The 22,257-nt window shown below is 41.1% G+C and overlaps 2 protein-coding genes across 3 annotated transcripts in view; one reads left to right on the top strand and one right to left on the bottom strand.

The window, feature by feature from the left end:
* Positions 1 to 22,257, bottom strand: part of Eps-15 (Epidermal growth factor receptor pathway substrate clone 15) — a 555,588-nt gene that overhangs the window by 284,953 nt on the left and 248,378 nt on the right. The window lies entirely within an intron of this gene.
* LOC136872112 (Ig-like V-type domain-containing protein FAM187A) overlaps positions 1 to 22,257 on the top strand; it is a 73,254-nt gene that overhangs the window by 10,120 nt on the left and 40,877 nt on the right. The window contains exon 2 of the mRNA XM_067145958.2: positions 17,007 to 17,265. Within this exon, the coding sequence (XP_067002059.2) occupies positions 17,007 to 17,265 (259 nt within the window). The remainder of the gene's footprint in view (positions 1 to 17,006; positions 17,266 to 22,257) is intronic.

The raw sequence follows: 22,257 nt of genomic DNA on the forward strand, positions 1-22,257 counted from the left end.
TACGATAATGTTCACTGGCTGAGTCGTTAACAAGTACTCCAAAGGTTTGTTGAGCTATTGGACGAAATTCGCTTCTTCATGAGAGAAAAACAGGAAGAATTCCTAAAACTCACGGACCCTATTTGACTGTGCAATTTAATGTTTCTCAGTTATTTTACAGCAGTATACAATGATGTGAATAAGGAACTCCAAGGAAAGGGACATACTTCAGATAGATTGTTTGAGATCATAAAAACATACAGGTCAATTAATTTTTTTTTTTTATTTTTTTTTTTTTTTTTTTGCCAGTTGTTTTACGTCGCACCGACACAGATAGGTCTTACGGCGACGATGGGACAGGAAAGGGCTAGGAGTGGGAAGGAAGCGGCCGTGGCCAAAATTAAGATACAGCCCCCCAGCATTTGCCTGGTGTGAAAATGGGAAACCACGGAAAACCATTTTCAGGGCTGCCGACAGTGGGGTTCGAACCTACTATCTCCCGAATACTGGATACTGGCCGCACTTAAGCAACTGCAGCTATCGAGCTCGGTCAGGTCAATTAACTTTTGAAGACAAAAAGTACTGTGTTTGTAAGAAGTGTGTAGACGTCTTACAAAATTCAAAACAAAATAGTTTCCAAGAAATGTTCACAACTTTGAGATTCAACAAGTTGCACACAAAATGTAAGAATACCAAGCTCGATAGCTGCAGTCGCTTAAGTGCGGCCAGTATCCGGTATTCGGGAGATAGTGGATTAGAGCCCCACAGTCGGCAGCCCTGAAAATAGTTTTCCGTGGTTTCCCATTTTCACACCAGGCAAATGCTGGGGCTGTACCTTAATTAAGGCCACGGCCGCTTCCTTCCCAGTCCTAGCCCTTTCCTGTCCCATCGTCGCCATAAGACGTATCTGTGTCGGTGCGACGTAAAGCCAATAGCAAAAAGAAAAAAAAATGTGAGAATGATATTTCATTGAAAATATTACTATTTTTGATTTTTATATCTAATTTTATTTAATGACGAAGTGTGTTATAATGGGCCGCTTATTATATATTTTTTACAAGTAATGAAGTCGGGGCGGGAGCCATTCCTTAAAGGAAAACAACAAGTGGCACAGTAGACAGTTGAGAATTATAAACCAGGCTTAAAATGGCACACTAGTTGGAAAAGGTTCGCCATCCCTGGCCTAGAGGGAGTGAGGCACTTCCTACCATGATTAACATTATTATCTTGTTATCTTATATTGTTATCTTCCAACATAATCACTAACATCCAGGAGTAGTTAGCAATTTTGAACATGCACAGGCAATTGTTGGTAAATATCAATGGCAAAACAACAGGATGCTTGCCTTCATGGGAATGAAGAGTATGAATGGAAATGTGAGAACCCTGTATAAAATGTCCCCCTGTAGGTGGGGGCAGTAGAATAACACCCACGGTATCCTCTGCCTGTCGTAAGAGGCGGCTAAAAGGGCCCCAGGGGCTCTGAACTTTGGAGCGTGGGTTGGCGACCACAGGGCCCACAGCTGAATCCTGACATTGCTTCCATTTACTTGTGCCAGGTTTCTCACTTTCATCTATCCTATCTGACCTCCCTTGGTCAACGTTTTTCTTTTCCGACCCCGGCGGCATTACATATGGAGGCCTAGGGAGTCTCATTTTCACGCCCTTCGTGGCCCTCATCTTCCTATGGCCCATGTCTTCATTTTTCGAAGTGTCGGATCCCTTCATTTTTTTCTCTCTGATTAGTGTTATATAAAGGATGGTTGCCTAGTTGTACTTCATTTTAAAACAATAATCACCACCACCTGTATAAAATGTACTTTTAAGAGACATACAGTGGAACCTTGATATTATTATCTATTAGCTTTATTGTCCATGTTGATGATCCAGGAAATAAATAACATAACTTAAATAACAAATGAGTTGATTAGGTGGAAAGTTCCTATCTTTATATTTGCGATTGCGAACCTTGATAAATCTAATCACCTCAGGAGCTAAATTTTATTTCGAGTTATCGAAATTCTGAGATATAGAGAATACAAATCTTAAGCATGTATAACATAATCTATATATATAAAATAAGAGTTTTGTCTGTACATTGCTATTAATTTGAAAATAATGGTACTTCTGTATCGGCCATGTCCATAGTAACAAGGGAAAGCCCTTTTAACTTTTCCGTAATGTCTGTCTGTCTGTCTGTCTGTCTGTCTGTCTGTCTGTCTGTACACGCATCACGAGAAAAAGGCTGAAGAGAATTTAATGAAAATCGGTATGTAAGACCCGGGAATAAGTTGCTACAATCTAGGCCATAAATAATCTTATTCACGCTGAGAGAAATGGTAGTTTAGGGGAAGGCCTAAAATTTAATTCTCAAATATTTGTTATTTGTCCTATATTAATGAAAATCGGTAAGCAAAGTCGGGGAATAAGTCGCTACAATGTAGGCCATAAATAATTTTATTCACGCTGAGTGAAATGGCAGTTTAGGGGAAAGCCTTAGATTGAATAATCAAATATTTGTGTTGTTCGTGGTCCTGTTGACAAATAGTATTTAACTAAATTAAATATTATTAAATTTCCGATCATTTATGTCTTTTCCATTTTTACTGTACCAGCTATGATAACGGAGATATTCATGAAATTGTATTTTTTTGGTAAAGTCCAATTCAGTGCCGCCACGAGAAAATGGGTAAACAGAACTGAATGAAAATCGTTATGTAAAGTCGAGGATAAGGAACTGCAGTCTACGCTATAATGAATTTTATAAGACGCCCTAATATTACACAGTCGAAAGAAAACAATGTGAAGCCCTACAATACAGAAAGCTCATAACATGGATCAAGAATAACATTACATTGACCATTGTTTGTTATGATGTGCTTTGTATCTCTGTTGCGGCTCATCTCTGATAGATGGGATTACTGCCGTATACCGAGATTTTTTAAATTTTGCTCCACGTCGCACCGACACAGATGGGACTCATGGCGACGATGGGATAGCAAAGGGCTAGGAGTGGGAAGTAAACGGCCCTGGCCTTAATTAAGTTACCGCCGCAGCATTTGTGTGGTATGAAAATGGGAGACCACGGAAAAATCATCTTCAGGGCTGTCGACAGTGGGGTTAGAACCCACTACCTCCCGGATGCAAGCTCACAGCTGCTCGACCCTAACCGCGCGGCCAACTCGTCCGGTCGTACTTAAAATAACAGCCTGCCTGAATATTGGCGGAGAGTAACTGGGAGTTAGATAACTTTCTTCTTTAGCATGCCGTTCCTCTGGTTCATAAATTTTCTGATACTACTGATACGTAACAAACTGGTTCATCATAGCATTCCAGCTATTTAATCCCGACTCTGAGGCACTGATTAGAATGAGCAGTGTGCATATTTAATGGAATAATGGCAGAGGAGCGTTCACGGCTGTCTGCGGTCTGGTCATTCCAGCACTGGAACTCTGGACTGTTAGATCGGCACAGTAGTACCGTTCGCTAAGAGTGAGAAAATGTGTGGTTTTTCATTTGATCGAGTATTTTATATGATAACATTGCTTTTAATCGCTACATTCCTACTGGCGACTTCAGGTAGGAAAACCACAAAGACAGTCTTTTTTGAGAATCCAGTAGCAAAGCACAGGTGCATCAGCTAGTTGAATCATATGTACCTATGGGCTTATTCTCAATACATTATGTTTAACAGTATTTAAAAATATACAAACAATTTTACAGCATCACTTTAATTATAACCCTTATTATAGTAACTTTTTTAGAAGACAGGATACAGTACACACAGTAGTGAAACAAGAAACATACCTCCAAAAAATGTGTTTTATTCTCTTCTATTTATTACTGTTAACCTTTCCCTCCCTTCACACTGAAACTTCTCGTCAACACCACGCAGCCGAGATTCGTAAATGGAGCATGTCATCTGTGACTTTGGGGGTTGATTTTGAACGTGACTGGTAATTAATTCATGTGAGAAACAGTCACGTTTCACCAATTTTCAGATTGTTAGAAGTTTTTAGTTTTTTGGTTCCCGTCATATTAGCTCCCAGCATCACTGTAAACCTTTTCTGTACTTGTTAACGGTTGCTCACAAACCACAAATCCCGAATTGCATACTTCATGTTGCACAAAATTCAAGTTACAGAGTATTTTTTGCTTCAAGGGAGGAAATGTTTACTTCAAGAAATCGAGAAATTCGTGTAACCGAATTTCGAGTAATATAGAAATAAATACACGTAAAAAATAGGACAAACGGCCGGGAAATTTAAGTTACTTTGAGATACTGAAAATTTGAATAATGGAGGTTCGAGATATCGAGGTTTGACAGAATTTGCTTCCTATTTCTGGCTTCTCTCTTATTACACTATATTCATTACCATATTTCCTAACAAATCATTATGGAATCCATTATTGGAGCATACGTTTTGGCCAATTCCTCCAATGAAACACTGAACCTAACATTCTAGTTCCTTAGAAGTCTGTATAGTCAATTAGTTATTTATCATTAGAGCATGGGAGTTACATACTGTAGGGAGTTATCAGATGATATTTTTAACTTAAATTTAGACACACTAGACACACTATTGTTTTAAGATTAAGTACAACTAGGGAAACTTAATGTTCAGTCATGTATAGAAAGGTAGAAATATGAACAAGAACACACAATAGAATAAAATATGCAACAGCAGGTTTAGTTTAAGAAGAGGGAGCAACAGACTGATGAAACACTTTCCAAACCAAGACTGAAGATCTGACGAAATGTTCCCTGAACAAGTGTTGGTCTCTCCTCATTTAATCAACCAAGCAGTCTAATGAGAAGCAAGCCCATTCATGTGAAAACTGTAGTGTATGAAGATAAGGAGATTGTCCATGTTCTCCTTTATTTTACATGTAATAAGCTTTAACAGCTTCATTTCTAATAATAATAATAATAATAATAATAATAATAATAATCCCATATTGAGATATATCAAATAGAGAATATTTAAGATAAACTTAAATATTATAAACAAGTGGTCCGCCTATCCAATACAATTTATAATTTATTATATTAGTACATGTTTCGTCCCCTAAGGGACACCATCAGCTATAATAAATTCATGTTGTTTTTTTTTTGCTAGGGGCTTTACGTCGCACCGACACAGATAGGTCTTATGGCGACGATGGGATAGGAAAGGTCTAGGAGTTGGAAGGAAGCGGCCGTGGCCTTAATTAAGGTACAGCCCCAGCATTTGCCTGGTGTGAAAATGGGAAACCACGGAAAACCATTTTCAGGGCTGCCGATAGTGGGATTCGAACCTACTATCTCCCGGATGCAAGTTCACAGCCGCGCGCCTCTACGCGCATGGCCAACTTGCCCGGTTAAATTCACGTTAGTTTATTATAACTAATGCTATTCTTGTAGCAGGAAGCTGCCCCTGAGGAGGTGGAGATAATGCCTGTATAAAAGTAACAAGAATACTTATCCTGTGAACCAGGAGTGATATGGTAATGGTCATGAACACTGATTGTGCTAGATGAGGAGACATGTAGCCACTAATATTTATATATAAATATTTCTGACTGGAGCTTTTATAGAATGTCTCAGTGTAAAATGGATTATATATTAACATGCCTTAAACTCTCAGTTATACAGTACTATTTGTCAAGGAATGCTTTATATTTCCAAATATCATCATCTTTTAAATGAAGTATTCAACAATTAGGCTTTGATTATTGCCCTGTATTGTTGCATCTTCCAGTGTATCTTTTCTCTGCTCTGTCCAGGGAGTACCTTTCTTCTTCTTCTTTTTCTTCAGAGTTTTTACCTGAAAACCATAGACTTTCTTCATGTTCTGTCTCACAGTATGTCTGATTTGAAAGTCCCTCAGCCCAAATTATTTCATATCCTTCTCAGTCTCCATCAGCCATGTAATATGGACATTGTTGTTTTGTCAGAAGGTGAACGGGTGGTTGGTCAGTCTGATGGGAGACAATCTTGCTACATGACCATAGAAGGTTACCCTCCTTTTCCTGGCACAGTCAGAATATCTCTGGGAGTAGAGCTCTATCTTATGCCATGCCTAGTATTCCCTATCTTCCATTACCAGATCTAGGTTCTTCCTGACCTGTTTTTCAATCAAGCCTTTTCTGTTTATTGAAAGACACTCCATGGCATACAAGGATTTCAGGCAGATGACTGTTGTGTAGTGTTCCAACTCCAGATTGCATGACTAGGAGCACCAATTGTAGTTGATTCCAGTCAGTCAATTAGCCTATTCCACGTTGGTAACTCGTGGAGCGGGTGCTTTGTCAGTCAAGTTGGGTTCAACCTAGTCACTAAGGTCAAATTCAGGTCAAATGGACTGTATCGCGATTGACCTATCTGAAGCATTTGATAGGGTGGATCATCGGAGACTACTGGCAAAAACGAGTGCAATTAGACTAGACAAAAGAGTAACTGAATGGGTCGCTATATTTCTAGAAAACAGATCTCAGAGAATTAGAGATTTATCTGACCCTGTAATAATTAAGAGGGGAATTCCTCAAGGCAATATTATTGGACCTTTATGTTTTCTTATATATACCGTATATGTAAATGATACGAGAAAAGAAGTGGACTCAGAGATAAGGCTTTTTGCGGATGATGTTATTCTGCATAGGGTAATAAATACGGTACAAGATTGTGAACAACTGCAAACTGACCTTTGATAATGTGAGATGGACAGTAAGCAATGGTATGATATAAACGGGGTTGAAAGTCAGGTTGTGAGTTTCGCAAATAGGAAAAGTCCTCTCTGTTTTAATTACTGCATTGATGGGGTGAAAGTTCCTTTTGGGGATCATTGTAAGTATCTAGGGGTTAATATAAGGAAAGATCTTCAGTGGGTAATCACATAAATGGGATTGTAAACAAAGGGTACAGATCTCTGCACATGGTTATGAGGGTGTTTAGGGGTTGTAGTAAGGATGTAAAGGAGAAGGCATATAAGTCTCTGGTAAGACCCCAACTAGAGGATGGTTCCAGTGTATGGGACCCTCACCAGGATTACTTGATTCAAGAACTGGAAAAAATCCTAAGAAAAGCAACTTGATTTGTTCTGTGTGATTTTCGACAAAAGAGTAGTGTTACAAAAATGTTGCAAAGTTTGGGCTGGGAAGACTTGGGAGAATGAAGACGAACTTCATATTGGTATTAAGTGGTATGTTCCGAGCTGTCAGCAGAGAGGAGGCGTGGAATGACATTGGTAGATGAATAAGTTTGAGTGGTGTCTTTAAAAGTAGGAAAGGTCACAATAAGTTGGAATTCAAGAGGACAAATTGGGGCGAATATTCATTTATAGGAGGGGGAGTTAGGGATTGGAAGAACTTACCAAGGGAGATGTTCAATAAATTTCCAATTTCTTTGAAATCATTTAAGAAAAGGCTAGGAAACGACAGGGAATCTGCCACCTGGGTGACTGCCCTAAATGCAGATCAGTATTGATTGATTGATGATGTCCCTTAAGGGACAAAACCTGTACTAATATAATAAATTATAAATTGTATTGAAAAGGCGGACCACTTGTTTATAATATTTAAGTTTATCTTAAATATTCTCTATTTGATCTCCATTATATTCACGTTTTTTCGTATCTTGTGTTTCTGCTGCTTCCATTTTCCACAATCATCTGCCATCATCTTTATCCTGTTGTGTTTTCTTATTTGTGTTTCTTTCAATATATGACTTGATTTGTCACTTTTTTTTTTTTTTTTTTTTTTTTTCTTCCATACTTATAATGATGCACTAGTCTTCCTTTCCCGTAAGTATTTTGTGTGTTCCAAATCTCAGTATTAATCTTCATATTTTTGTCTTCTCTTTTGCTGTGTTTATTTGGCTTTCTTCTCGTTCTAAACTTTCCACACAAGAATGAAGATTTGTGCAGAGTGTCCCTCAATAAAAGCTGACAAAGCTGGGAAGTTCAACTGACATCGTACAGAACCAAACAGAAAATGCCGCTGTTCCTCGTCACGTACGACGGGACCAACGCCCAGGAGAACTCCGTGTTTGAAATCAAGCACATCCAAGGAATAGCAGTTAAGATGGAACGTTTCCGGGGAACCCAAGGCCCCGTCCAGTGTTTCCGATGTCAGCGGTTCGGGCACGGCACGTCAGGTTGCCACTGTCTAATCAGATGTGTGATCTGTGGCCAGAACCACCGGGCAGGAGAATGCCCCAGGAAAGACGACAGGGAACAGCGGCCGACCTGCGCCAATTGCGGCGAGTCGCACACAGCCAACTTCAGAGGCTGTAGTGTGTACCGCCGCATTATAGAATCAAGCTACCAACGTCTTCCTGGCAATAAGAGACGTGAAGCGGCACCTATTGACCCTCAGCGACAGGCCTGGAGACGGGATGACGTCACATACTCACAGAGCATGGGATCGAACCCCGCACCCAGCTCCTCTACCTCCCCTGCAATATTCTCTGCCACAGATTTCCCCTCCCTCCCCTCTACCTCTACCGCCACCCCCTCCCCCTCCCCGTCTGAGGGGGGTTTCATAGATATCCTTAAACTTCTGTCTGACCCCACAATCAAGCCACTCTTCTCCCTCCTACACTCCACTCTTCTTCGACTCAAAGCCGCGACTTCCAAGTCAGAACAAATGGAAGTCATAATGAGTGCAGCCCTCCAATGGTTTAGCAATGGCCCGTAGACTGAACACGAGACCCCAGCAGTTACGGATCCTTTATTGGAATGCGGACTCGATCCTTGGAAAAATGACTGAATTAAGTCAGATTGTCAAGGAGATGTGTTTAGATCTCATCCTCATCGGGGAAACTAAACTTAAACCTGTAAACCGGATCTTCCTTCCAAACTATTCTCTCTACCGTAACGATCGCCCCGGTGATCGTGACGGTGGGGGAACAGCTATCTTCATTAAAAACACCTTGGTTCATACCCGCATACCCACTCCAGCCGACCTTCGAACCCTAGAAGCCACCCTCGTTGAGGTTGAGACCAGTAAAGGACCCCTAACCGTTGCCTCGTGTTACCTACCGCCCAATGTAGAGTTTTTCCCGGCCGACCTCGACTCAGTAAATAATGGACGTCCTAGAATCATCCTAGCTGGGGACTTCAATGCGAAGAATCCTAGATGGAAGAGCAGGGTTTTCAACGACCGTGGGAAGAAGCTTGCCAGCTACTTGGACAGACATCAGTTACTCTCCCACCCACCCGATAAACCCACCCACTACCATTACTCCGGCCTACGTCCTGACACAATAGACATCGCTATCTCCCGTAACCTCAATATGTACCCTAATCTCTATACCCAAGACCCACTAGACTCCGATCATTGCCCCGTCCTACTCACCCTAGACGCCACGCCCCTTTCCGACCCCCCCCTCATCCCACTACATAGAAGGAAAATTGACTGGCAGCTTTTCAGGACCACACTCTCAGAGAACATCACAGGCAATCCCAGCATTCGCTCTTCGGAAGACATAGACGTCCAAGCTGAACTAATTGCCACAGCTATTAGGAATGCAGCTGAAACTTCCTCCGTGGGACCGAAGACCAGACCCCCGCTAAGGCGCCCGCTCCCTTCTGCAGTACTCCAGCTTCTGAAGCTCAAGAATAGAGTCAGGAAGCTGTGGCACGTCACCAGGGACCCCAATATGAAGATCTTATGGAATAGACACCGGCGAAACATTAGAGTACTAATGGAACACCACCGCCGAGCTGCATTCCAGTCGAGGTTGGCCGAGTTAAGCTCTACGGATGGCTCCATTTATCGTATGGCACGTAAATTTACAGGTGAAAGGACAGGCATACCCCCACTGCACGGACAACGTGGAGTGGCCCACTCAGACAAGGATAAGGCAGAGGCATTCGCAGACACGTTCGAATCTACGTGTTCTCCGAATGAGGAGCCAGCAGACGAAGACTTCATAGATGAGGTCGAGGACAGCCTCCTCGAACATGACGATAATGACCTTCCTAGGGACTTCAAATTTGTTTCAACCAGAGAGGTAGTACGTCACATCCAGCGCCTGAAAAACAGGAAAACCCCCGGCCTGGATGGGATTTCATCTACCTTCCTTAAGAATCTCCCTAAGAAGGCCATTACTTTTCTGACTAAACTTTTCAACGCAATATTTCGCTTTGCTCACTTCCCAGCCTGCTGGAAAGTGGCTAAGGTTATAATGCTGAGAAAAGGAACAGCTAACCCGACGTTCCCACAGAACTACAGACCTATTAGCCTGCTCTCAGTTATCTCCAAACTGTTTGAGGCTATTCTCCTCTCCCGCCTACAGACTGTAATAGACGACCTCAATATAGAACCGAACGAGCAGTTCGGCTTTAGGAAGGGCCACTCCACCACTCACCAACTACTACGACTGACTGAGGACATTACGAAAAACTTTAACGACAACAGGTACACAGGAGTCTGTTTTCTTGACGTCGCTAGGGCATTCGACAAGGTCTGGCATGACGGACTAGTATATAAGCTAAGAACCCTTGGTTTCCCTGGGTATCTCACAGCATTAGTCGCAAGTTACCTCAGCGACCGTAGCTTCCAAATCTCCGTAAACAAGGAGCTATCGACAGCACGCCCCATCACAGCCGGAGTACCGCAGGGTGGGGTAATTTCCCCAGTGCTTTTCAAAATCTATACCTCCGACATGCCAAAACCTGAGAATGTCAATCTATATTTATATGCTGACGATACAGCTCTGTCCGCGGTCTCATGGCAGGCCCCGAGAGTCGAACACCACCTTCAGACAGCGCTGACCACTATCGAGCCCTGGCTCGAGAAGTGGCGCATCAAAATTAATGTAGGGAAATGTCAGGCCACGCTCTTCACGAAGAGACGCGGCAGACTGGCGGGCGGTCTGAACTTCTTTGGTGAGGTAATCAGATGGTCCGACAGCGCCAAGTACCTGGGGGTCACCCTAGACCGCGGACTGACCTACCGTCAGCATGTAACTAACATTTCAGGCACCGCCCATGCAAGGGTATCAAAATTATTCCCTCTGATCTATGCTGAAAACAGCCTCACACCACAAAACAGGCTCCTCCTGTACACGACGATGGTTAGGCCGCTACTCGAGTATGCCTGTCCTATATGGGGCGTGGCCGCTGATTGCCACCTGAGTAGGCTGCAGTCCGTTCAGAACCGGGCCCTGCGGCTTATTACGGGTTGCGATCGGTATACACGTATCACCCACCTCCACGACCTGTGTCAGATAGACACTGTTAGGGTGAGAATGATAAACCTAGCCAAGACAATCTACAGGAAGGCCCCACTAAGTGGGAACCCTCTTATTCACAATCTAGGCTCCTACGATACTCGCGGCCTCAAACACAAGAGACCGCTGGTACTCGTAAAGTAAACTTCTCCGCGCACCTAGCGCATTTTACTTTCTCTTCTACGTGCCTAGCGCCACTACTGTACAAATAACTATGTAATACAGCGCTCACGCGCCCGGCCATACTCTGGCCAAAGATTGTCTAGATTCTCACCCTAACCCCATTCACCAGCAATTTTACAGCCATGGGATTAAATATTAAAGACATAGCGCTCAAGACCGGTATCGGTCGACGGGCTAAAAAGTTCTCGCATTGAGCCTACGGCTCAATGCATCGAACATGGGGATGGCAAGCAGAAACGAAATCATCAAAGGTCAAGAACAAATAGATTTACAAGAACTGGGATAGACAAAGAGATAGTCCATCTACATGAAGACATAAGTGAATGAAGATTTGGAGATAATCTTTGTCCTTTTGTGTTTTGATGTTCATCCTTGTTTTCTCTTTTTGTTGCTCCTCCTCCACACACTGGCTTGTCAATGTGTTTATCTTGTTATGACTTCACATTCATGTTCCTTTCTTTCTACATAGGATTTAATAATATTCAAAGTAATTTTCCTAGATCTAAAGGACTGTTTGACAATCAAAATATGTCAATATCTTTTTCCCCTTTCCCAAATTACATCTAACATAATTCACCCTCTCTTCTGGGTCCAATACCTGTCTCTCATAAGAACTACATTTGGCATCAAATAATTCGCGTTATGAGAGTCAGGTGCAAGTTATGTTTGGTTCCTAGTAATATACACAGGCAAAGGTACTAATCTAATAAAGACTAAAAAGATCTACTAATGTCATGGCAAGTTGTTTTCATATTCATGAAACCACTGCTTAAAATAAGGCACTGTCTTGTAGGTGCCTTTCTTCATCTACCTAGAACAATACATTCAAGACATGAGATATTAAAGTATTACAACAAGGTAAAATATTTTCAATCAAAATGGAGAGACGAGAAGAAGAAAGTCTGTACATTCTGGAGAAATGCAAACGCACAGAGAATGAAAAATAGACGTTGAGAAATCAAACGGTAGCTCTGTTTGTATATAACGGCAGAACGGAGAGAGGAAGATAAGATATGCAGCAGTGTGAGTTATCCTCTTTACGAAACACAAAAATAAGAATATTCTTGAGTTCCGTACGTCAATTAAGAAAATGACAGCTCAACATTACAAAGCACCAGATCATCCATCAAAAAAAGCCATTTACGGGATGTAAGTGGTTCCTCCTACTGAGAAGGAGAACTCGACAAGGCTGTGCAGGAATGCAACAGTATGTGTAACACTACTGGAGAGAAGGCACAAAGATAATCTAGATATACAATAAAGCCTTGATTATCCGTCTCTCGATTCCCCATTCCCTGAATTATCCATTGCCTAAAAAAAAATCTCAATCTTTTAAAAGCAGTGTACAGTTGCTCCAAAACTGAATGAGCATACTCTTGATGCCAATAATAATAATAATAATAATAATAATAATAATAATAATAAGTTTTACATCCCACTAACTATTTTGATGGTTTCTGAAGATGCCGAAGTGCCAAAATTTTGTCTTGCAAAAGTTATTTTACGTGCTAGTAAATCTACCAACATGACGCTGATGTATTCGAGTACCTTCAAATACCACTGGACTGAGCCAGGATCGAACCTGCCAAATTGAGGTCACAAGACCATCCCCTCAACCGTCTAAGCCACTCAGGCCGGCTCTTAATGTCAAGGTATCTTGATACAGTACTTTATTTTGGAGTTATTGTACACTGACATTCCAACTCATGGGTCCACGATAGACTGGCAATCGGCATTGAAGACACGACTTCATACATTTTTTTACTATGTAATTCTAACTTTTAACTGTTACGAAAGGGAGTGATGTTATCAAATCCAACAGTCACAAATTTTATTATCCATTCCATTATTGATGAATAATGTAATGTGCCCTCTCTCAGCCCACGGAGTGTAGAGTATGATATGCTGGTCATTACTTCAGAATGATACCTACAACTTATTTTGATAGCGTGTAACATCGTACGTATCTCTCGTCTCGTTTTCTGTCAGGTTAAATATTTCCACCATTTACGCTTCTTCTTGAGGCACCTTCTCGTAGTGGAGTTTGGCAGTCCACATAGCCAGCTCCAGACGTGATGTTGCAGGACGGAAAGCATCTTCTGAAGTGCAGTTGTACCATCTCCGGATGTCCTTCAGCCATGAATTCCTCCTCCTGCCAACAGACCTTTTCCCCTGTACCTTCAATGAGTTGTAATAGCTGGCACTTCTCGCTTCTCATAATGTGCACTAGATATTGGATTTTCCTTTTTTTAAAGTAATAGTTATTTTTATTTCTTCATGCGATGAAGGACTTCGTCATTTGAAATTTTCAGCACCCAAGGTATTCGGAGTAGGCGGCGATATAAATACATTACAAGATATTAGAATCATTCCGTATTGACGGTTTTCACTTTACAATGGCGAAAAATGAAAGTCATTAGACGGAATATATGATGTATTGAATAGGAGGATACTTTCATTTTTCGCCATTGTAAAGTGATATAGATACATTTCAAAAGCAACATTTTCCAGATTTTGGTCAAGGGTCCAGCTTTCACACCCAAAGAGAAAAATGGAGAACACATAGCACCGAATCATTTGCATTCTCAATTGCACACTTAGATCCGATGTTGTAAATACCTGTTTCATGGTAAAAAATTGTCTCCTGGCCTGGTCTATTCTAGATTTTCTCTCTCTTAGAATCACATTCCTCATCTAACAAAGGACCCAAGTACTTGAAGGAGGATACTTGTTCAAACTTACTGCCTTTTATTGACAAGGTTGCTTGGATTTTTCTTTCAGAGAACACTACAACTTTGGTCTTGGAAGCGTTACGAAACGGTCCAAACTCTTCACTGTGCTGAACTAATTTGTCTATCATGTGTTGGAGTGCATTTAGGCTACTGTATCAAATATTTTACAGGAATCGTGCAGTATAGTTTTAACCATTGAAAATAAAGTGAATATAATTGAACAGTTAAAGAAAGGTGAACTAGTCTCAAATTTAGCATCAGAGTTTGGTGTTGGTGTGACAACAGTGCGGGACCTAATGAGAAATAAAGACAACAAAAGAATTGGATGCTACGTTATTCACATGGTTTCAGCAAAAGTGAGGTGAAGGTGTACATTTTAGTGGTCCTATGATAAGTCAGGCAGAAATTTTTCACTAAAAGATAGGGTTCTCAGGGTCCTCACCTGCGACTGATGGTGAGCTAAAAAGATTTAAAAACACACATGGCATTTGAGAATGAAGCATCAAAGGAGAAAAACTAAGCGGTGACAGCAGTGCAGCAGAAAACTTTAGATACTATTATAGGCACATAATTGAGAGATAGATATTCGTTCCAAGTTAAGTTTGCAATGCAGAAGAAACTGGACTCTATTGCAAGAGCTTACCCAGTAAAACACTAGCAGCAGCTGAAGAGAAATCAGCTCAGGGTCGCAAATCTAGTAAAGAGTGCGTTACAATCTTGTGCTGTATGAATGCTAGTGGCTACCATAAATTAAAATTAGCTGTTGTTGGTAAATCAAAAAACATCTGCGTTCTTTCAAAGGAAGGTGATGAAATACTTCCCAGTAGATTGTCAAAACATCTGCGTGGATGGCACGCAATATTTTCAGGACTTGGATCCAAGAAAGTTCGTCCTTTTTCTTGATAATCCACCCTCTCATCCTGCTGAAATCAGAAGAAACATTTTTGTTTCCTATTTGCTGCCTAATGTAACATCATTAATTCAGCCAATGGACCAAGGCATCATCAGAACTTTCAAGGTGGATTATAAAGGGAGAATTGTAGGTCCCTTACTTTCTGAAGAAATGTCGATGGTCGAGTTCTGGAAAAAAATAAATCATAGAGAAGAGTTTTATCTCACCAAGAAATCATGGGATCTAGTAACTGCTCAGAACATCACACATTCATGGAGAAAATTGTATGTCGATATGCAAGAGCTGGCCAATGATTTCAAGGGTTCAAGGACTGATGATCAAAGACATCTTGAAGGTAATTGAAAATAACATTCATTTTGGAGAAGTGGATGAAAGTAAAAGGAGTGGTTTCATACCGACAATGAATTGCCTGGGAATATCATTTTAACTGATGACAAAATAGTAGCTAAAAGGGCGAACAGGAACTTGGCAGTCAGCTGCAAAGTGATGAGTGAAAGTGATGGGGAGAAGAGGGCATCACAATCACATACCACTTCAGACCACACTGGAGTAGGCTGAATTCTTGGAGCACAAGAAAACAATATGGATTATTCAAATATTCTCATAATTAGAAAGCTCAGAATGGACACACAGAAGAAAATAAGATGAAGAAGAGTACAAAAAAGTAATGAGTTTTGTTAAAGCAGCTTAAATGACACCAGGTAAATTAATTTATTCCTGTACCACTGGTATTTACGTGAATACTTAGTATGTATTGTTGCATTGACTACATTTTGGTTTAAAAGAGGGTTTCATTAACTGCATTTTAAGGTTATATGGTATTTCTTATTTATTTGTGTCAGTAGCACAATACAGATTACAAATGAATATTCTTCTTCTTAATCTGTTTACCCTCCAGGGACGGTTTTTCCCTCGGACTCAGCGAGGGATCCCACCTCTACCGCCTCAAGGGCAGTGTCCTGGAGCTTCAGACTTTGGGCTGGGGGATACAACAGGGGAGAATGACCAGTACCTCGCCCAGGAAGCCTCACCTGCTATGCTGAACAGGGGCCTTGTGAAGGGATGGTAAGATTGGATGGGACAGGCAAGGAAGAGGGAAGGAAACGGCCATGGCCTTAAGTTAGGTACCATCCCGGCATTTGCCTGGAGGAGAAGTGGGAAACCCCAGAAAACCACTTAGAGGATGGCTGAGGTGGGAATCGAACCCACCTCTACTCAGTTGACCTCCCGAGGCTGAGTGGACCCCGTTCCAGCCCTCGTACCACTTTTCAAATTTCGTGGCAGAGGCGGGAATCGAACCTGGACCTCCAGGGGTGGCAGCTAATCATGCTAACCATTACAACAGAGGCGGACAAAAATGAATATTACAAAATTAAATAAAATACATGAAATTTCAATATTTACATAAAATTATACAGTTATTTACAAAATATTGACCCACAATTTGGCCACGTTAACAGTACTGATACCGGCCTGAGCTAGATCAAGTTCTGTCCATTTAACAAGGCATAGAGGGTATGTAGTTTATTTACTACTTTAAAGTCCGTTAAAATTAGTAATATGGATAATCTTTTTTTTAAATTTTTTATTAACTGTCCACACCTCTCCGGGCATTAAAACAGATATTCGAGGTTTTACTGCGTGTGTAATTAATATCTTAAGTTAAAATGATCTCAAACTTAAAATTAATTTAGAAATTTATCATACGCTGGTTGAGTACAAAGTCTAAGTTATAATATTGTTTTACATACACACATGCATACAGTATATATAGTAAATAATTGCTTTAAATTACATCTATTGGCCCTACATGAAAAAGAGAAAAGTATTTTATTTACAGTCACATTATTATTATTATTATTATTATTATTATTATTATTATTATTATTATTTTCCTCAAAATGTTGTAATAAATATCTATATTCCAGTCAATCTACACAGATAAGTAAAAACTTTTGTGAAAAAAGGTGCTTGTCTGTTCAAGACTCGACTCTAAGATGTGCGTCTCACCAGAAGAAGCCGTGGACACAGAGAATGTGGTGTGGTACTACCAGAGCATTCCTCCTAATGGAACCACACCAGTAGAGTTGGGGGATCACGTGTTTGTGTCGCCTGAAGACAAGTTTCTTCACATGTATAACGTCAACATTGAAACATCAGGACAATATTTCTGTCAGAAGGGGTCAACAGTGACAGCTCCACACTTCTTGGAAGTAGTTGGCAACAAGGAACCAATACGCATGGTAAGTCCCTAAACTCATTTAAACTAAGTTAAGTGAAAACAGAAATGTAAACTTCACCACAATGAGGGTTCACAGACTATATCACTGGTCCAGGTTTCAGTTCACAACATGAACTGATAATCGTAAGTTTCTAAGTGAAAAATTCAGAATGTAATACATGTGCTGCTAATCAGACAGCACAAAATTTATCCTAATAGTTCAACATTCCACCAGATCAGAATCAGAAGTGCTTCATAGGCTGCACAGTTGATGAATTAATATTATTAATCACAATTTAACAGTACTGTAGTTTCTTGAGGTTAACATGTTGATCTCAAAGATAATTTTTAACACTTCCTGTTTAAAATATAATGAATATCACAAGAATGTTTCTTTAATGCCATTCCAGTAAAAAAAAACCCACTACGTTTCCAGAATGCTAATGAAAAAATACATAAAAGACATGCAATCTCTTATTAATTCAGCATTCATTAAGTGTTCCAACTTAAGTGCACCAATTTCCAGTTCAAAGAGAACTTTTCACACATCTACCAAATATGATCAAAATTAATCATTTTCTAACTATTGTTAATAGTTCGTCATCATCATACAGCATTTCATTTCACCAATTTAGTCTGACAAAATTAACAGATAATTTACCATGGGCATTCAAAGTAGGCCTATAAGTTACACGGGTCACCCAAACCAGAAAGCGCTGCGCACCAAGTGAGGCACATTGTCCAAATAGAGTACATGTCCATGGCTGCCTGCAGTGACACTTGTGCTGTAACTTAATATTGATAAGAGGTGCATCATAGCATGCAAGTGAATTGGCACATCAACTGGAAGTGTACTCCAAAACTGAAGTTCATGGAAAGGAATGTGTTATGTGAGCAAAACGTAATTACATTGAGATTTGCTGTGAAATTGTGGCGGTGTATGGATCAAATGCAATGTTACACCCAACCACTGTGAAATGGTGCCAAGAATTCAAACAAGGCCACAAGAACTGGATGGTGCCGATCGAACATGAAGGATAACGTCAACTACAGAAGACAATGTCATGCAAATCCATGCAATGGTCTGCACCAACAACAGAGTGTGTAGTGCAGACAATGCACAGCAGATGGGCATCTCAACAGATAAAACGCATGCCATCATATGATACCAGCTCGATTACTGAAAACTGTGCTCACACTGGGTTCTCCAATCACTGACACCTGAACACACAGCATCAAGATTCATGGCTTCTTTAGACTTACTTTATCATTACTCTGTTGAAAGCAATGAGGTTTCTAAGCTGTATCATTACAGGTGATGAGACATGGGTGCATCATTTCACACCAGAAACAGAGAGGGTACCAATGGAACAGCCACACATACAAGCTGGTGCAGAAACGATAGAACGTTGGATGCCTGTTCGTTTCTGATGGTGTCAGAAACAAGTTCTTACTTCCTAGTGTCTGTAGCGTATATACAACTTTTTGCTATCCTAGAAGCTCTGCAGTTTGCACTGAGGCAAGAACAAGGCCATTTTCTCATGTTCCAAACTCATTCTCTCTGCAATCCACTGATTCTATGTTTCCTGCAATACCCAGGTTGTACGATGGTGGCACCCAAATCATCTTCACGTGGCTTCCAAGCCATATGGAGATTGGGGGCAACAAACTGGCAGATCAAGCTGCAAAAGAATCAGTAATTTTAACACCAAGATCTATGAATGTACCATCTAGGCGTCCTGGGAATCGGAGTGACTAGCTATCCAAACTCTCAAGCTGAGAGCAATTCAGAAGACATCTGTCGTATGGTGGTCCTCTGTCCAGTTTTCACAAAGAGCAGCCATAGTTTTGTGGACTGAGGATAGGTTGTAGAAGATCTACACACTCTTATCTCCTAAAGAAGGAAGACCGACCCCCCAGTGTCATGTCAAATTTACAGTGACTCTCACCCGCACAGAGGCACCAATCTTTCAGGCCTAAGATGGAACCTCAGCCTGCAGGAAACATACTCATACTAGCCGATGACCAGAATACTGCTGATCTCTTAACTTGCTTTGTATGTGTGAGTGGATTATTCAAGTGCATATAAATTACAACTGTTCTGCTACTCAGGAATCTTATGTTTCCTTCTGATGTATATTGTTTGTGTGTATAGCAACTTGTATTATATTTGTTCATTATTTAATGATTTGAACTTTCAGTCATGTACTAAGCATATGCACCACCACAGCACAGACACGCCATAAATCACTCTTGCTGTGTGTTCATATTATACGAAGGTCGATCAAATATGAACAAGATTTTTGTTTCTGTAACATCAACAGTTGGTCCGACTGGCACCGTGCTTCTGCTATCCTTAGGTGGGACAGTTAGGAGTGGGGAGAGTGTGTTGTTAGATATTTCCCGCCGTTTTGCTAGTAACGCTCATGATATCGGAGCAAAAGGTGCACCCCTCCACTGCCCAATGCATAATTATAAAATTTCTTGCTTGTGAAGGAGTTACAGCAGTGGAAATTTGCCAGAGATTGACTGCAAAGTTTGGTGATCAAAGATCGTCAAGGATGCGTGTTTGCCTGGCATAAAAAGTTCAAGGAAGGACGAGAACGTGTGGAAAATCAGCAACACGATCGTCATCCTCAGACCAGCATTACAGACGAAAACATTCGTGCAGTTAAAGACATTATTGACGACGTTCAACGGGCGAGTGTGTCAGAAATTGCAGAACAAGTCGGAATCAGTTATGGGAGCTGTCAAGCAATCATGACAAACGACCTACAGTTCCGTAAGGTGTGTTCCAGGTGGGTCCCTCACCTTTTGACTGAAAATCTTAAACTGAGATGTTTGGGGGACTGTCAGAGGCTGTCTGCGGAAGAAGGTGATGCATTTTTGAGTTGGATCGTCACTTGCAACGAAACATGGGTCCACCACTACACTCCCGAATCCAAACAAGCCAGTAATGGAGGAAAGGGGAGGCAGCACCAGTGAAAGCCAAGACTTGGCTGTCAGTTGGCAAGGTTCAAGCAACTGTTTTTTCAATCGGCGAGGCATTTTGCCGATTTATTTTTTCACATAAGTGATGCACAATCAATGCTGCTTACTACTGCGAGCTGTTGAACAAGGTTAAGGTTGTATATCACCGCAAAAGACGAGACCAACCGATTCGACAGGTCATCCTCCTCCACGACAATGAGCAGTCCCTTACTGCAGCTCTAACTGTCTCCAAACTACAGGAAATGCACTGGACTACAATTGATCATCCTCCTTACAGCCGGGACTTATCGTCCTGCGATTTCCATTCATTCGGACCGCTTAAAGAAGCTCTAGGAGGGCAACAAATTGAAGATGACGAGAATACGGAAGACTTCGTGTGCATCTGGCTGGTGACATGACCCTGTTCTTTTTATGATGAGGGCATCAAAAGCTGTCCATACGCTGGTACAAATGCATTTCCAAAGCAGGAAACTATGTGGAAAAATAAATTATAATTGCCTTGTGCCTTTCAATAAATGAACTTAAATAAAACATTAAATCCATTTATATTTGATCCCCCCTTGTATCCTCTGTTTTCACTGTGAATCAAAACGTTGATCATGTATTACAAGCACAGTCAATCAAGTGCTCATTAATCCTGCATTTAGCAAAATGTGTAGTATTCATCACATTTGATTTCACAGTCCAACCAACCAGAACATAACCAATGTGTGTGTTCATTTTGGCTTAATAAAATAAGTTTTGTTTTATTTTTTACTTCATTTTCAAATTTGCTCATTGAATAAATTATTTTATTTTATTTATACTTAATTTGATCAGAGAGGATGGTTGCCAAGGTGTACTTCCTCTTAAAACAAATATCGCTGCTGCTGCCGCCACCACCACCACCACCACCACCACCACCGCCACCCAAAGTTATACCACCAGCAGCGAAAATCATGGCCACTGTTTTATCTCTGCAGGAGTTGTTTACACAGGGAAAAACCATTAATACAGACTCCTACAATGAGGTCAATGCACAAGGCCGTAAAGAACGAGGCGATGGAGGAAAGGTTAAGCAAAGGCATTGTTCTCATTCACGGCAATGCACCACCACACAAGGAGCACATAACACAAGCTATACTTCAACAGTTGCAATGGGAGACATGGCAGCATCCAACCTACAGTCTAGATCCTGCACCATACGATTTCGATGCAGTCAGCAAACTAAAAGAACATCTTGGTAGAAGGTTTTAATAGGTGTTTACAGAGACTGGGCGACTATCGAAAAATAGTATGGTGTATCTGTGTTCCTTAGAGCCTCCGTGGCTCAGGCGGCAGCACGCCGGCCTCTCACCGATCGGTTCCGTGGTTCAAATCCTGGTCACTCCATGTGAGATTTGTGCTGGACAAAGCGGAGGCAGGACAGGTTTTTCTCTGGGTACTCCGGTTTTCCCTGTCATATTTCATTTCAGCAACACTCTCCAATATCATTTCATTGCCTCTGTCATTCATTAATCATCACCCCAGAGGAGTGCGACAGGCTTGGGCAGCCCACAAGAAGAAATGAAGTGGAGTGAGATCAGGTGAATAAGTGGGCCACAAAACACGACCCCCTCTTCCTATCCACTTGGCAGGGAATGCCCGATCTAGGTGTTCGTGAACCCATGGTCCAAAGCGAGGTGGGGCTCCATCATGTTGGAACCACATCCGTTGACGAAAAGAAGGTGGGATGTGTTCCAGGAACGTGGGTAGTATCTCTGAGCACCACTGTGTACACTGTTGCATTTAGGCGGGGAGGAAGAAGAAACGGGCGTACTATATAATCAATGAATATGCCTGTCCACACGCTGACCTACAGTTTGTGCTGATGACTCTTCAAAAACGTAGCGCAAGCCTTCCTGCAATAATTCAAAAGTTTTCAGTATTTCTTTTATAACAGATATATAGTTACTTTACACACACAGTAAGCATCAATGCAAAAATGAGCATGGTACACATTTTAGGTCAATTTGTATTAAACAAACATAAATACAAAAAATAC

The sequence above is a fragment of the Anabrus simplex genome, chromosome 4, assembly GCF_040414725.1.
Source record: "Anabrus simplex isolate iqAnaSimp1 chromosome 4, ASM4041472v1, whole genome shotgun sequence".
Classification (NCBI taxonomy): Eukaryota; Metazoa; Arthropoda; class Insecta; order Orthoptera; family Tettigoniidae; genus Anabrus; species Anabrus simplex.